Below are 13,108 nucleotides of genomic sequence, written 5' to 3'. Positions count from 1 at the left end.
TTAGTTCATTACTAAAGATATCCAAAGTTCCTGTGGGGCTTTGATTTCCAAATATGTATTTCTAATATTCAAGAAATTTAAATAGCTGTTCCCAAAGTTTTAAGTGCTGTATTACAGGGTAAGAATTGCCTTGAAATACAACCCCAACTACAAGCAGAAAAATTCCCAATCACTGATGCAGTCACTTCAGCAATTACCAGTTAAAACTCAGGAACTGCATGAAAGCCATAAAGCCATTCTTTCAGTATTTTACTACAGCATTTGCACAATAATCTGTTCTTTAGTGATAACTGGCTTTAATGTTTTCACAGAATTTATTTGGTTTTTCCACATTTTCAAGGAAACTGACCAAATTCCCAAGACTTCTATGTTGCCATCAACTTTGTTCATTAAAACAAGCCTGTAGGTACTTGTCTTGGGCCCACACTTTACCAGGCGCTTGGCTTTGAAATCTTTATCCTCAAAATTGGGCTAGACATGTAAGTAGTCCCACTACCGTATTTTTGATTTAGTAATTCCTTCACCTCGTCTGGAATTAAACCAAAAAAACCCCAACTTCCTTATGAAGTAATGATCACTGCAGGCCTCAGGAATCTAATGTGTAATTCTTGAACTGTTGTTTACAGCCCTGTTTACTGAACCATACCAATGAAATCTTTAGTTATTACTGTTTCCCAAGCAAATTAAAGTATTTGGTATAATGCTATTACAATTGGCTACCCTCAAAATTTATTATATAATTCAATTTTGCATTTAAAAAGTCTTTAGGCTCTGGCCACATGGCTTAGTTGGATGGAGCCCCCCCCCCCCCAATACACCCACAGGTTGCAGGTTTGATTCCTGGTCAGGGCACATACTGAGGTTGGGGTTCATCCCCAGCCAGGACGTGTATGGGTGCAACCACTGATGTGTCTTTCTCCCTTCTTCTCTAGAAAAGGCACAGATTTCAAACCAATTCAGAGTAGCAAACGTGAGAGAGCATTTTCTCAAGAGAGTATTTGTAAAAATGTTTATACACATAGTCAGGTATATTTCTGGAAATTTTCTCTAATAAATAATGAATATAGAAAATAAAACATATTTAGAAAGATATCCTATTATAAACGCTAAGAACAAAATTTCAAATACTTTAACAGAACACCAAGATATCGATTCTCATCCTACAAACCCATTTAAATCTCTGCTATGCTACTGTCAAGCTCTAGGACATTGGCCAAGGTAAGTATCAAAGACAGTTTCTGTATCTACACAATGAGAACAGAATTCAAGAAATAAAGCATGGAAGTACAGAGTGTAATAGTTGAACAACGTTACCTATTATTATGCCAATAGGGGATTAACTTTAATTATATCCTTTTCAGTACCAAATTTAACATAAACAAAATTCAATTGGCCATGATTCCAAGTGTAAACTGGTTTAGCTGACTCTAGGAAAAATAATGAAAAATGAAACCATCTAATTTTGATATTCTACTTGGAAAGTAAAATAAATTCATACAACTCTATAATCCTAAACTCTGCCAGTATCACAAATAAAAGTCAACAAAATTTAACAACTGATAGTCAATTTATTAAAAAGATTGATTTAGGCATCTGCAATGGTGACTTCAACCTCAACTCCTGGCTCAATACTGATGGAAGTAATCTGCTTAACAATCTCAGAAGGGCTGTGCAAGTCAATGAGTCGCTTGTGGATCCTCATCTGAAATCGGTCCCAAGTCTTAGAACCCTCCCCGCAGGGAGTCTTTCTTGTAGTGATTCTCAGAGTCTGCAACAAAAGACAAAGGAAACCAAGCATTTATGGTTTTATGCTCATCTCTAGGACATCTGGAAAACTTATTCTTAAGCACTCCATCTGAAAATTTCCCAGGGCATCATTCCGCTTCACATAAGTCTGCAGACAGTAACGATTTGTAACAGTAAGTCCATTTTCATTCCGCCGCCCCTGCAGGTTTGTGGCTGTAGACCACCACACCACGCCAAAGAGCAGCAGCAAAAAGGCTTCAACCTTTAACTCTTAAAACTTGCTTACTTAATATGGACCAATGTCTACCAGCAATTTTTATTTGGGTTTGCATTGTTAGCACCAGCACATAAAACTTATGGCAGCCAAACCCCTTGCAAAAAGTAAACGTTCAGACTTACACAACCCTAAGCAGCTCCCACTTCCTGCCGCGATGATTTATTTACCTTGGTAGGCATCCGAACTGGTCCCTTCACTTTGAGATTCTTTTCCTTTGCGCCTCTGATCAAATCAGCACACACTACAGAGAAATAAAAATATCTTTCAGTTCATTCAAAACAACCGAAGTCGGCTTAAGAAATTTTAACTGCTGGCTCAGAATAGCGTATAAAAACTATCACAGTAATTCAACAAGTAGTAATCTCCTCATCGCCAACTATGATATGAAAGATATAGTAAACAATGAAACGTGGGTCCTTCTTTTCAGCGTAAGCAACTTGTCACTTTACTTCTCTGAGTCAATCTTGTACAGACTCGTCGTTCTTTTGGCCCAACAGTCTCACCCCTGAAAGTACTGTACTGACCCTTCTCCAAAGACTTCACATTCCGACTGGTTAGAGTAATTCTAATTCGGTGAATCGCCACCTCTGGTTCCACGGGTGTCTTTCCGGTGTCTTTAAAAGCCTATTGCAAAAATGAGAAAAAGTACCAACACTTCAGAAACGTCAGTCTATTCTGGAGACATGCATCACCAAAACCTTCCCGGGTTCCTCCGCCATTTCAGGAGCTCCCAGTCTAGTGAGTCTCTCTTACTCACCGCCGCCCCCCATCCCAGCATCCATCCCCAGAAGAGAGCGAGACGCGGGACCGAGTCCCGCCACCGCCGAAACAACGCGGCGCCGCGTTCCGCCTCACCATGGCTGCGGCGCGGCTTCCTGACCGACTTGTTCCTCGGCGAGAGCGAACAGCGGTGAGCCAGGAACAGGAGCGGGCTAAACGGCGTTAAGTAGCAGCTACTACTGCGACTTCCTCAAAAAGAAAGGCGCGTGGCCAGCTTGGCTCTTATATAGCTGCGTTCGCGTCTGCATCCGGGTCTCCGGCGTCTCCCCTCCGATGCCCCGGAAGAGGAATTGCATCATTGGCTCTGGAGGCTCTAGGTGCGGCTGCGCCAGCCGAGGCCGGTGCCTCCCGGGGTTGGCGGGAAAGGTGCGGGTTCCGGCGCCGCCTGTCGGTCCGGCGGAGTCAGAGCCCCTTAAGTAGGGGCCCCGCCCGTGCAGTCGCCGGGATCTTCTGGCTGGCCATCGAGCAAAGAAGACAGGGAGAATGCGGCCTGGCCTAAAATCTGAGCAACTCCTCTGTCTAGTGAGCTTGCCTTCGGCTTCCTCAGAGTCAAAACGACTCCTGTGGTTTTTACAGTGCAAAATTTACTTTCTATGCAAACCGAGTCACTCGTTCTTTGAGCCAGTGGGTCACTTTTCTGAGTTCAATTCACGTTGGTTTTAGGAAAAATGATTCTGATAACCTGGGCATGCTATTTTTAAAAATTAATAGGTAGTTATTTTTCATAGTCTAAAATATCCTTTCGTGATATTCAGCTCTGGCTTCCCAGACTTTTAGGAGGCCTTGCAGCTGTTTCTAGAAAGCACTTGATTTTGGGTTCTCCTCTCCCAGGAAAGTGAGGGCAAAAATGTCAGGCTGCCGGGATTGTCTTGGAGCATGTTGTACATCTCGAAGCCCGGCATGGACACCAGACTATCTACAGAATTCTAAAACATATTATCTCTTCTCTCTTCCAATAAAGTAATGTTGAATAGGACCCTCCAAGATTTTCCTAGTACCGAGCATCTATCCATAACCAAATATGGGACAACAGTGGAAAAACCACAAATAGTCAACTGACCTAGGTAGCCAGGAGAGAGAGTGTGGTTGGCAACACATACACCTAAACACGGAGAGCTGGTTAAATAAAACAAAATACAGAGCAGAAGGAAGAGTAAATAACCTCATTATATTACATATGAACCTCTGAGTGCAGAAGAGTTATTGCTCAGACACAAGGAATTAGTGAATGACAGAGCTCTGACCCCTCTAATTAAGACTTTTTCTTGAACCTTTCTCTTCTGTTCTTTGGAAGGAAATTATATTTGAAACTCTTATCAAATAATAGTATTGACTTACTTGGTGGTAACTGGCTTTCTTTGCCTTGCAAAGAATATATACTTGATTTTGCTGCCTTTTAACACTTCATATATGTGTGAAAATTTGGGTATTAACCAGTTGAGTTATTTTAAAATGTCATGAATTGCCCTGGCCGAGTGGCTCCGTTGGTTGGAGCATCATACTGTACACCAAAAGGTTGCAAGTTCGATCCCTTATCAGGGCACATACCTAGGTTTCAGATTCTAACCCTTGCATACAGGAGGCAACTAATCAATGTTTCTCTCTCTCTCTCTCCCTCTCCCCCCTCCCTCTCTCTCCCTTCCTCTCTCTAAAATCAATAAGTATATCCTTGGGTGAGGATTTAAAAAATATAAAAAGAATGCCATCCATTAGCTATAAATGCTGTATTAATAGAATTTACGACAGAAAATCTAAAAACCTGCCTTCTTGCTTTACTAGCTGTAACCAAAATGAGACTTCATAATTTAGGGCTTTAACTTAGCAGTATTGTTATCAACAAACAAAAGTGCAATTTCCTAATCTCCCTGAGATGTGATCAGCCACCATTGCATCAGTACCAGAAATGGCTGTGCCTTTTCAGACAGCTTACAGCAGCATCCATGTTTTACTCATACTCGAAGGACAGCCAGAAATCCGGTGATGGAGTGCTTGAGGAGTACATTGGCAATTTGTTTCAGTAACAAATCTGGTACATCTATTTTTAGGCTTGCATTCCCCTTCTAGTACTTGAGGAAATGGTGAACAAATTAACTTCCTTAACCATAGAAAAAGAACTTCAGTATAGACAAAAGGCACAATGTGGTCAGGCATGCATGGGAAAAATTGTTGATGTGACTGGAACTAAGGAAATAGCTGGTTAGGATAATAAGAGACAAATGTAATGAAAAACTTCGCTATTTTTAAGTTGATTCGGTTCAGTTTTAAAGATTTTGTTGTATTTATCTCTCAAAAGTTAACTGTTGCTACAGTCCCCAAATTTTAATTTAATATGTAATGTTTTAATATTAGATGTAAGATATTCATTGAAGAAAATGTAGAATTTAACAGTAAGGACAAAAGAAGAAAATACAATGCCACCATTCAGAGAAAAAAAATGCTGTTTACACCGTCAGATGTGTATGTATCTCTCTAGAAAGTGGGATTATAGCCCTGGAGAGGTGGCTTAGTTGGTTGGAGCTTCATCCTGTGCACCACAGGGTTGCGGGTTCGATTCCTGGTCAGGTCAGGGCGCATACTTGGGTCGTGGTTTTGATCCCTGGTGTGGTTATTTACGGGAGGCAACAAATTCATGTTTCTCTCTCTCTCTCTCATTCTTCCATTCTCTCTAAAGATCAATAAACATAACTTCAGGCAAGGTTTAAAAACAAACAAACAAATAGCTTATATTCTATACACAGTTTGGTAAGCTGCTTTATTCACAAAATATTTTGTTACAATAAATATACTTCTGCAACATCCCCTTTAATGACCGCATTGTATGACTGGTTCATTAATATTTATATAATTAGTCCTTTATTTTTAGACATTTAAGGTGTTTTTTCCCCCATTTTTCACTCTTACAAACAGTACCATGAAGTACATGCTTCTAGACCAGGGTTTCCCAGGCTCAGCACAGTTGACATTTTGGGCAAGATGATTCCTGTTTTGCAGGGGGCTGTCCTATCTATGCGTTGTAGCGTGTTAATGGCATTTCTGGCCTTCACCCACTAGATGCCTGTGGCATCCTCTCCCCTCCAGTTGTGACAATCAAGCAGATTTTCAAAATTCACCTGTCCCCCCTGGCACCAGGTAAACCACAGCTGTAGATGAATCTTTTAGCTCATTTTTAATGCCTTAGATCACGCACTAGATATACTATTCTCTGGTAGCTTAATCAAAGAAGAGGCATATTTTAAATACTTCGGCATCAGGTAAATTGCCCTGTGGAAGGTTATACCCAAATAGATACTTCTTCCAGCAGTATAATGAAAATTGTAGTGTGAGAAATAGAACTAAACATTTGTTTCTTTTTAAAATTTAAAATGTCCTTAAGACCATTACAAACTTGGTTTTAAGTATCTCTAGCCGTGAGCTTCCTTTATTAGTTTTTGTAGTTCTTTTAAAATTGTCTTGTAAAGACTTTTACTGCAGTTATTTGTGTCTTTCTGTGGACAGCCACCTACTGGTCTTTTGCCGCAATGACAGTGTCATTGTGCTACTTCCAAAAGGAAATTCGCAGCAGTGAAAAACTGATGTAGGGTATACATGTGTACATTTATGAATAAAATTGTAAAGGCAAAATGTCAAACGAATGTGGATAAGTCTGTGTAGAAACTTTCATTTGCTGAATTTTTTATCTAAATAAATAAATGTTAAAATGTTGAACTCCGAATTAAGAAAAACCAGAGAGTTTAAAACTTTTTCTTGTGGTTACCCATGTAACATTGGTAAGGGAGTGAGATGTGAAGGCAATTCCTTGTGGTTTACTAGGGTTACATGTGAGGACTTAGAAAAGTACTGGGCATATAAGAGTAGCCAGCATTATTGGAAGTATATTACCTGTATTAGTGTTGATTTGTTTTTTCACTTGTTTGTTTGCTTTTATTTGTTTTTTGGTGAAAAGGAAAGGAACTATTTATTCAGAAGTTATACAGACTTAGAGTTATGACTTAATGTCTTCATTAAAATCCCAAAGTCCCTTAAAATACTCACAAACACACACACCCCTTCCTCCCCCACTTTGCCCATTCCGGGGTACCATATTTCAGGAAAAGAAATAGAAGTCCACGGCTCAGGTAGTCGCCCCACCCCGTTCCTCCCAGTAATCCATACTCAGCTGGCAGGCCTCCCTCGGTTCCCAGCACCATCAGCTGTGTCGCCACTGTGATCTCCAGTTGTTAATCCAAAACCACGTGGCACCTTCTCATGGCCCACCAGCAAGAGTCCTTTCACCCCTTTTCTTCCTGCAGCGTCTTTCCTGCGTTCTTCCAAACTGCTAAGAGAGAGCTCTGCATCGCTGCTACATCTTGCTTTCCAGCTCCTAAGCTGTTTGGCAAAGGGAGCACCCAAAGTCTCATGGTTTCCCCTAGTGTTGATTTGTTTGATTTGAACATCAACCCTGGGAGGTAAGTCCTGTTATTCATGCTTTATATATGAGGAAGCTCAAGGTCATAGGAAAAGCCAGTGTTTGAACCAGGTGATCTAAATCTAGACTCTACTCCTAGCCACTATGCTATACTTTTATCTTTACTATTAATGCCATATGCATAGGTTCACTTTTATCTTGATCATTAGTAGCAGTACTATATCTGAGAGGTGTCAAGTCCTGTTATGTTAAATAGCATGACGTAGAAGGGCTTTATATATTGCACTTCAGTTGAGGTCAGACATTTTATTGAGCTACTAATATGTGTTTCAAGGTCAAAGACCACTTTTTTAGTTTGACATTTCATAGCTATGCAAGGCCAGTTAACTTATTTGCTCATAAAGTTGTTTCACTAAAGTGTGCGATGGAATGGAATTAGGGACACAGTAAGATCTCTGATGTGATATGATATGATAATTCCATTTAAAAAATTTTAAGGAACTTCTGTACTATTTTCCATAAAGGCTACACCATTTTACAATCTCATCAACAGCGTAAAAATGTTCCAATTTCTCCACATTCTCATCAACACTTTTTTTTTTATGGTATTCATCCTAATGGGGATGTTAGGTGATGTCTTGTTTTGGATTTAATTTGCATTTCTCTAATGATCAGTGATATTAAGCATCTTTTTAATATGCTTGTTGGCCATTAATATATCTTATTTTTGGGAAATGTATGTTAAAGTCCTTTGCTCATTTTCTAATCAGATTATTTATCTTTAGTCATTGAGGTGTAGGAGTTTTTTAATATATTCTGGACATTAACCCATTACCAGATGTACGATGTGCAAATATTTTATTCTATTCCCTAGGGTTGCCTTCCCACCCACCCTCAAATTGCCTTGCTTCCTTTGCTTCCTTTGGTGTGCACATATTTTAAAATTTGAGTGCTATTGTCCATTTTTGCTTTTGTTGGCTGTCATATCCAAGAAGTCATTGCCAAGTCCAGTATCATGAAGCTTCTCTCTTATCTTTTCTTCTAGGGTTTTTATAGTTTCAGATCTTATGTTTAGGTCTTTAATCCATTTTGAGTTAATTTTTGCATATCATATAAGATAAGGGTCTAACTTTATTTTCTTGCATGTGGATATTTAGTTTTCTCAGAACTGTTTGTTGAAGAGATTGTCCTTTCCCCATTGAGTGCTTTTGGCACTCTTGTCAAAAATCATTTGACCATATACATGAGTGTTTATTTCTGGGATCTCTATTCTGTTCAGTTGGTCTATTTGTCTGTCTTTGTACCAGTGCCACACTGTTTGATTACAGTGGCTTTGTAATAGATTTTGAATCAGAAAGTATGAGGCCTTCCACATTGTTTTTCTTTTTCAAAATTGTTTCGGCAATTCGGGGTCCCTTGAAATTCTATATGAATTTTAGGATGAACTTTTCTATTTTGGAAAAAATTGCCATTGGGATTTTGATTGGGATTTTGTTGAATTTTAGATCACTCTGGGTAGTTTGAACATTCTTAACAATATTAAAGTTTTCCTATCCATGACCATGAGATGTCTTTCCATTTATTTGTGCCTTCTTTAATTTCTTTTGGCATTTTTGGTAGTTTTCAGTACAAGTTTCTCGCCTGCTTGGTTAGATTTATTCCTAAGTATTATATTCTTTTTTTTAATAAAAAAGATTTTATTTATTTATTTTTCTAGAGAAAGGGGGAAGGAGGGAGAAAGAGAGGGAGAGAAACACTGAGTCATTGCCTCTTGCACGAGTCCCCAACTGGGGACCTGGCCTGCAACCCAGGCAGGACTGGATATGCCCTGACTGGAAATTGAACTGGTGACCTTTTGGTTTGCAGAACGATGCCCAATGCACTGAGCCACCCCAGTCAGGGCAGTATTTTATTTTTTTTGATGCAACTGTAAATGGAATTGTTTTTTTAATTTTCTTTTCAAATTGTCCATTGTTAATGTATAGAAATGTAAGTGATTTATATTATAAAGAATTTTTAGAAATTAGAAACTGAGATGTTTTAAAAAATAAAGAAAAGAGACATCCACAGACTCTGCCCCTCCCTCCCCCCAGAAAACCAGCTCCAGACAAACAAAACTTTGTTTTCAGTGTTTTTCTCTGTGTGTTTTAAGAACAAATTGTTGACTTAAAAAAGTTATAAACCTCAGCTCCTTTCTGTCTTTGGAGCTAGCAGTGATGCCTCAGAAGGTGCTTTGAGTCCTTGGATGGGAGTTTGCCCCTGTTGTGTGTGATGAAATGTTGAACCCCACCCTCTCCCTTTTTTTTCTCAACCAAGGATGTCTGTTGAATAAAATTTTCAGTCTGACCAAAAGATAACCATTTTGAACATTTCAAGTTTTTGAAGTGTTCCAAATTTTTCTCCAGAATAAATGGCTCTTAGTGAACCTTCTGTTAATTAAAATGCTTATTTTTGCCCTGGCTGGCATAGCTCAGTGGACTGAGCACCGGGCTGTGAACCAAAGGGTCATAGGTTCGATTCCCAGTCAGAGCACATGCCTGGGTTGCAGGCCAGGTCCCCAGTTGGGGATGTGTGAGAGGCAACCACACATTGATGTTTCTCTCCCTCTCTTTCTCCCTCCCTTCCCCTCTCTAAAAATAAATAAATAAAATCTTTTAAAAAATGCTTATTTTGTAGTATTTCTTAGGATGGATTTCCAGAAACATAAGTACTGAGTCAGTGAATATAATTATTTTGAGGTTCTTAATCTACATTGCCAAACTGCAATTGCTTTCCAAAAAGTTACAGTAATCTATACGGTCATCGGCAATATCTGGAAGGTCTGTTTTGCCCCAGCTTCATTAGCATTAAGAATCTTGTGAATGCGTGTACTTTTAAGACACCCTATTTTTTTAAAAAATATTTTATTGTTGTTCAACTATAGTTGTCTGCATTTTCTCCCCACCTCTCTACCCCACCCCAGCCAAACCCACCTCCCTCCCCTGCTTCCACCCTCCCCCTTGATTTTGTCCATGTGTCCTTTATAGTAGTTCCTAAAAACCCTTTTCTCCACTGCCCCTTCCCCCCTCCCCTCTGGCTATTGTTAGATTGTTCTTAACTTCAATGTCTCTGGTTATAGTTTGTTTGCTTTTTTCTTCTGTTGATTATGTTCCAATTAAAGGTGAGATCCTATGGTATTTGTCCCTCACTGTCTGGCTTTTTTCACTTGGCATAATGCTCTCCAGTTCCATCCATGCTGTCACAAAGGGTATAAGCCCCTTCTTTCTCTCTGCTGCATAGAATTCCATTGTGTAAATGTACCATAGTTTTTTGACCCACTCATTTGCTGCTGGGCACTTAGGTTGCTTCCAGTACTTGGCTATTGTAAATTGTGCTGCTATGAACATTGGGGTGCACAGGTTCTTTTGGATTGGTGTATCAGGGTTTTTAGGGTATAATCCCAGCAGTGGAATTGCTGGGTCAAAGGGCAGTTCCATTTTTAGTTTTCTGAGGAAATTCCATACTGTTTTCCACAGTGGCCGCACCAGTCTGCATTCCCACCAACAATGTACTAGGGTTCCCTTTTGTCTGCATCCTCTCCAACATTTGTTTGTTGATTTGTTTATGTTGGCCACTCTGGTGTGAGATGGTACCTCATTGTGGTTTTAATTTGCATCTCTCTGATGGCTAGTGATGCTGAGCATCTTTTCATATGTCTCTGGGCCCTCTGTATGTCTTCCTTGGAGAAGTGTAAGACACCCTATTTTTAATTTGTAGTTCTTCAAGTACTCATGAGGTGACATTTCCTTACTTTTAAATTTGTTTCCTATGTGCATTTTTCTTATCATGAATTGACTTGTCAAGTTTTTTGCCCATTTCTCTATTAAAGTGTGATGATTTTTCATTTTTATTTGTATGTGCTCTTTATAGAAAAAAATCAACCTGTTTTTGGTAACATTTTAAACTAGTTTTCCTCAGCCCATTGTCTGTATTTTATTTATTTAATTTTAATATCCAGAAATTAATACTTTTTATGTAACAAAATATGGCAGTCCTCTTTATAGTTTTTTCACTACTTTTATAAAAGCTTAGAAATTCCTTCCTCCTCCTAATTTGTATTAACCATTCAAATCAATTTTCTTCTAGTTTTACGGGCACTCTTTAATCCATCTGGAAATGATTTTGGTATGTGGTATGTAAGGTATTTATATTAAAAAACATATAGTTTCAGAAGAACTGTTGGTGGTAGGCTAAAAGTTTCTTGAAAAACAGGAAGCATGACATACTCATTCTGGTTTCCTTAACTTTCCCAGACAGAAGAATCACTGAACACAGCCTCTCTTTGGGGGACAGCACCCCGTGCTGCGGTGAGGGGAGATGGGTTCTCTCCTCCTTCCCCCTGCTCAGAGTCACTATCTGCATGTCCCCTTGCTAGTGTCATGACATCTCCCCAGTGGCTGCTGCCTGTTGCCCACGGGGGACCTCTCAACACATTTGCAGAATCAGGGAAGAGGCTAACGAAGGTGTTAGCCCCCTCGCACCTCTTTCATTTCGGTTGTTCCAATTTCAATTGTTCCTACAACGCTCCACCCACCCCAGTGGTGATTTTTCCTGGAAGGCATCTGAAAAGATTTCTCCTTCAGTTGCTAAGGTAGCCTAGGCTACTTTGCCTGACGTTCTCTTCAGGATACATTTCTTTTCCACTGGAACAGCTCCTTCTCAGTTAAGGAGAAGCCATTATTTCCTGGTTGCTTAAAAAAAAAAATCTTTTTGATTAAGAGAGGTGGAGTGATTGTGGGTTGGGGTCAACTGTTAGCCCAACTTGTTAGTGATCCTTTAGCGATGAAGTCTTTGAGTTTTGGTTTAAATAAAATCCCAGTCAGGCACTCCGACTACCTTCACTGATGCCTGAAGTTGTGAGTTCCCACTACAGGTCTAACTCTGGGACTCTCATTAAAGAGTAAAAAAAACCACAACTCTTTAAAACTGATTTTTTATTGCCTATGGAGGAATCTGTAAAATGGAGAGGGTAGGGAGAAATAAATTAAATCTAAAAGTAGTCCTCACATCTGGATAGCGGACCTGTTATAAAATAGGAAAATAAATTATTCAATGTTTCTCCATCTTTTTCTCTCCTAGCACCCTAGTGGAAATTCTAATGAGTACCCAGATGGCCAAAAGATGGACAGCAGGAAAGTCAGGAGAGAAGATCCTGAAACAATTGCGTGCTCAAACCTGAATTCAACTGATTGGGTCACAGAAGCAGAATTTTCCTGGTGCTCAAATTACAATAGCAGGAAATTCTGAAGTAATTATGGAAAGATGTACTCCAGCAGACAACGACAGTGGCGTGGTCTATCCATAACACACCAGCACGACACTTGTCACAATGTTCATTTAAGGAATAGGGGAGAAAACAGGTTGTTTTTCTGTCTTTAAAAAAAGAGTGTATTCTTCAGATTGTAGCAGAATCTAAATGTCTTAAGGACTTAAATATTACTCAATGTTTGACAAATGTTTGGTCAGACTAACTGTACAATGTGTTCTAATATGATTCACCATTCCTTAAAGGGGGAAAATCTACTTCCAGTTGTGAAGTCGGGGAAATTTTGTAACTTGATTCCTCTGTAAGGGGACTTGCTTCTGGCATTGGCTGCTATTATTCTGTCAATTTTTTTCTCCTTTCCCTTTAAATTCCTTCTGGCTGCACTCTATTATTCCACAGACCTTTAGGTTTTCCCTCTTTGTAATCTGATGCCCCATTCAGCCGTGTTCAGGAAGCTGTCTAGCTTTAGTTTAGTCCTTCTCCAGCTGCTTCTGCTCTCCCTAGCTGAATGGGTGGCTTGTTTCCTTTTTTAAGGCTTTTTCTCTCTTGAGGGAAGCTGTACTATTTTACTGCTCTATTTTAAAGAAAGTATGGA

At 39.5% G+C, this 13,108-nt stretch overlaps 1 protein-coding gene and 1 non-coding gene across 2 annotated transcripts; both read right to left on the bottom strand.

Moving 5' to 3' along the window:
* Positions 1-232: 232 nt before the first annotated feature.
* RPS20 (ribosomal protein S20) lies at positions 233-3,034 on the bottom strand. Its single transcript, XM_024572171.3, has 4 exons — positions 2,879-3,034; positions 2,548-2,647; positions 2,191-2,264; positions 233-1,768 (listed from the first exon to the last, which is right to left on the bottom strand). Exons 1-4 carry the CDS (start codon positions 2,879-2,881, stop codon positions 1,586-1,588), a joined length of 360 nt encoding a protein of 119 aa, XP_024427939.1. The 5' UTR covers positions 2,882-3,034; the 3' UTR covers positions 233-1,585.
* LOC112315772 (small nucleolar RNA U54) lies at positions 2,332-2,398 on the bottom strand. Its single transcript, XR_002975921.2, has one exon. It is a non-coding gene; the product is annotated as a small nucleolar RNA U54 (small nucleolar RNA).
* Positions 3,035-13,108: the final 10,074 nt, after the last annotated feature.

This window comes from Desmodus rotundus, chromosome 8 (genome assembly GCF_022682495.2).
Source record: "Desmodus rotundus isolate HL8 chromosome 8, HLdesRot8A.1, whole genome shotgun sequence".
Classification (NCBI taxonomy): Eukaryota; Metazoa; Chordata; class Mammalia; order Chiroptera; family Phyllostomidae; genus Desmodus; species Desmodus rotundus.
Note: the sequence above shows the minus strand (reverse complement) of the source record. Positions and strands in the feature narration are given on the sequence as shown.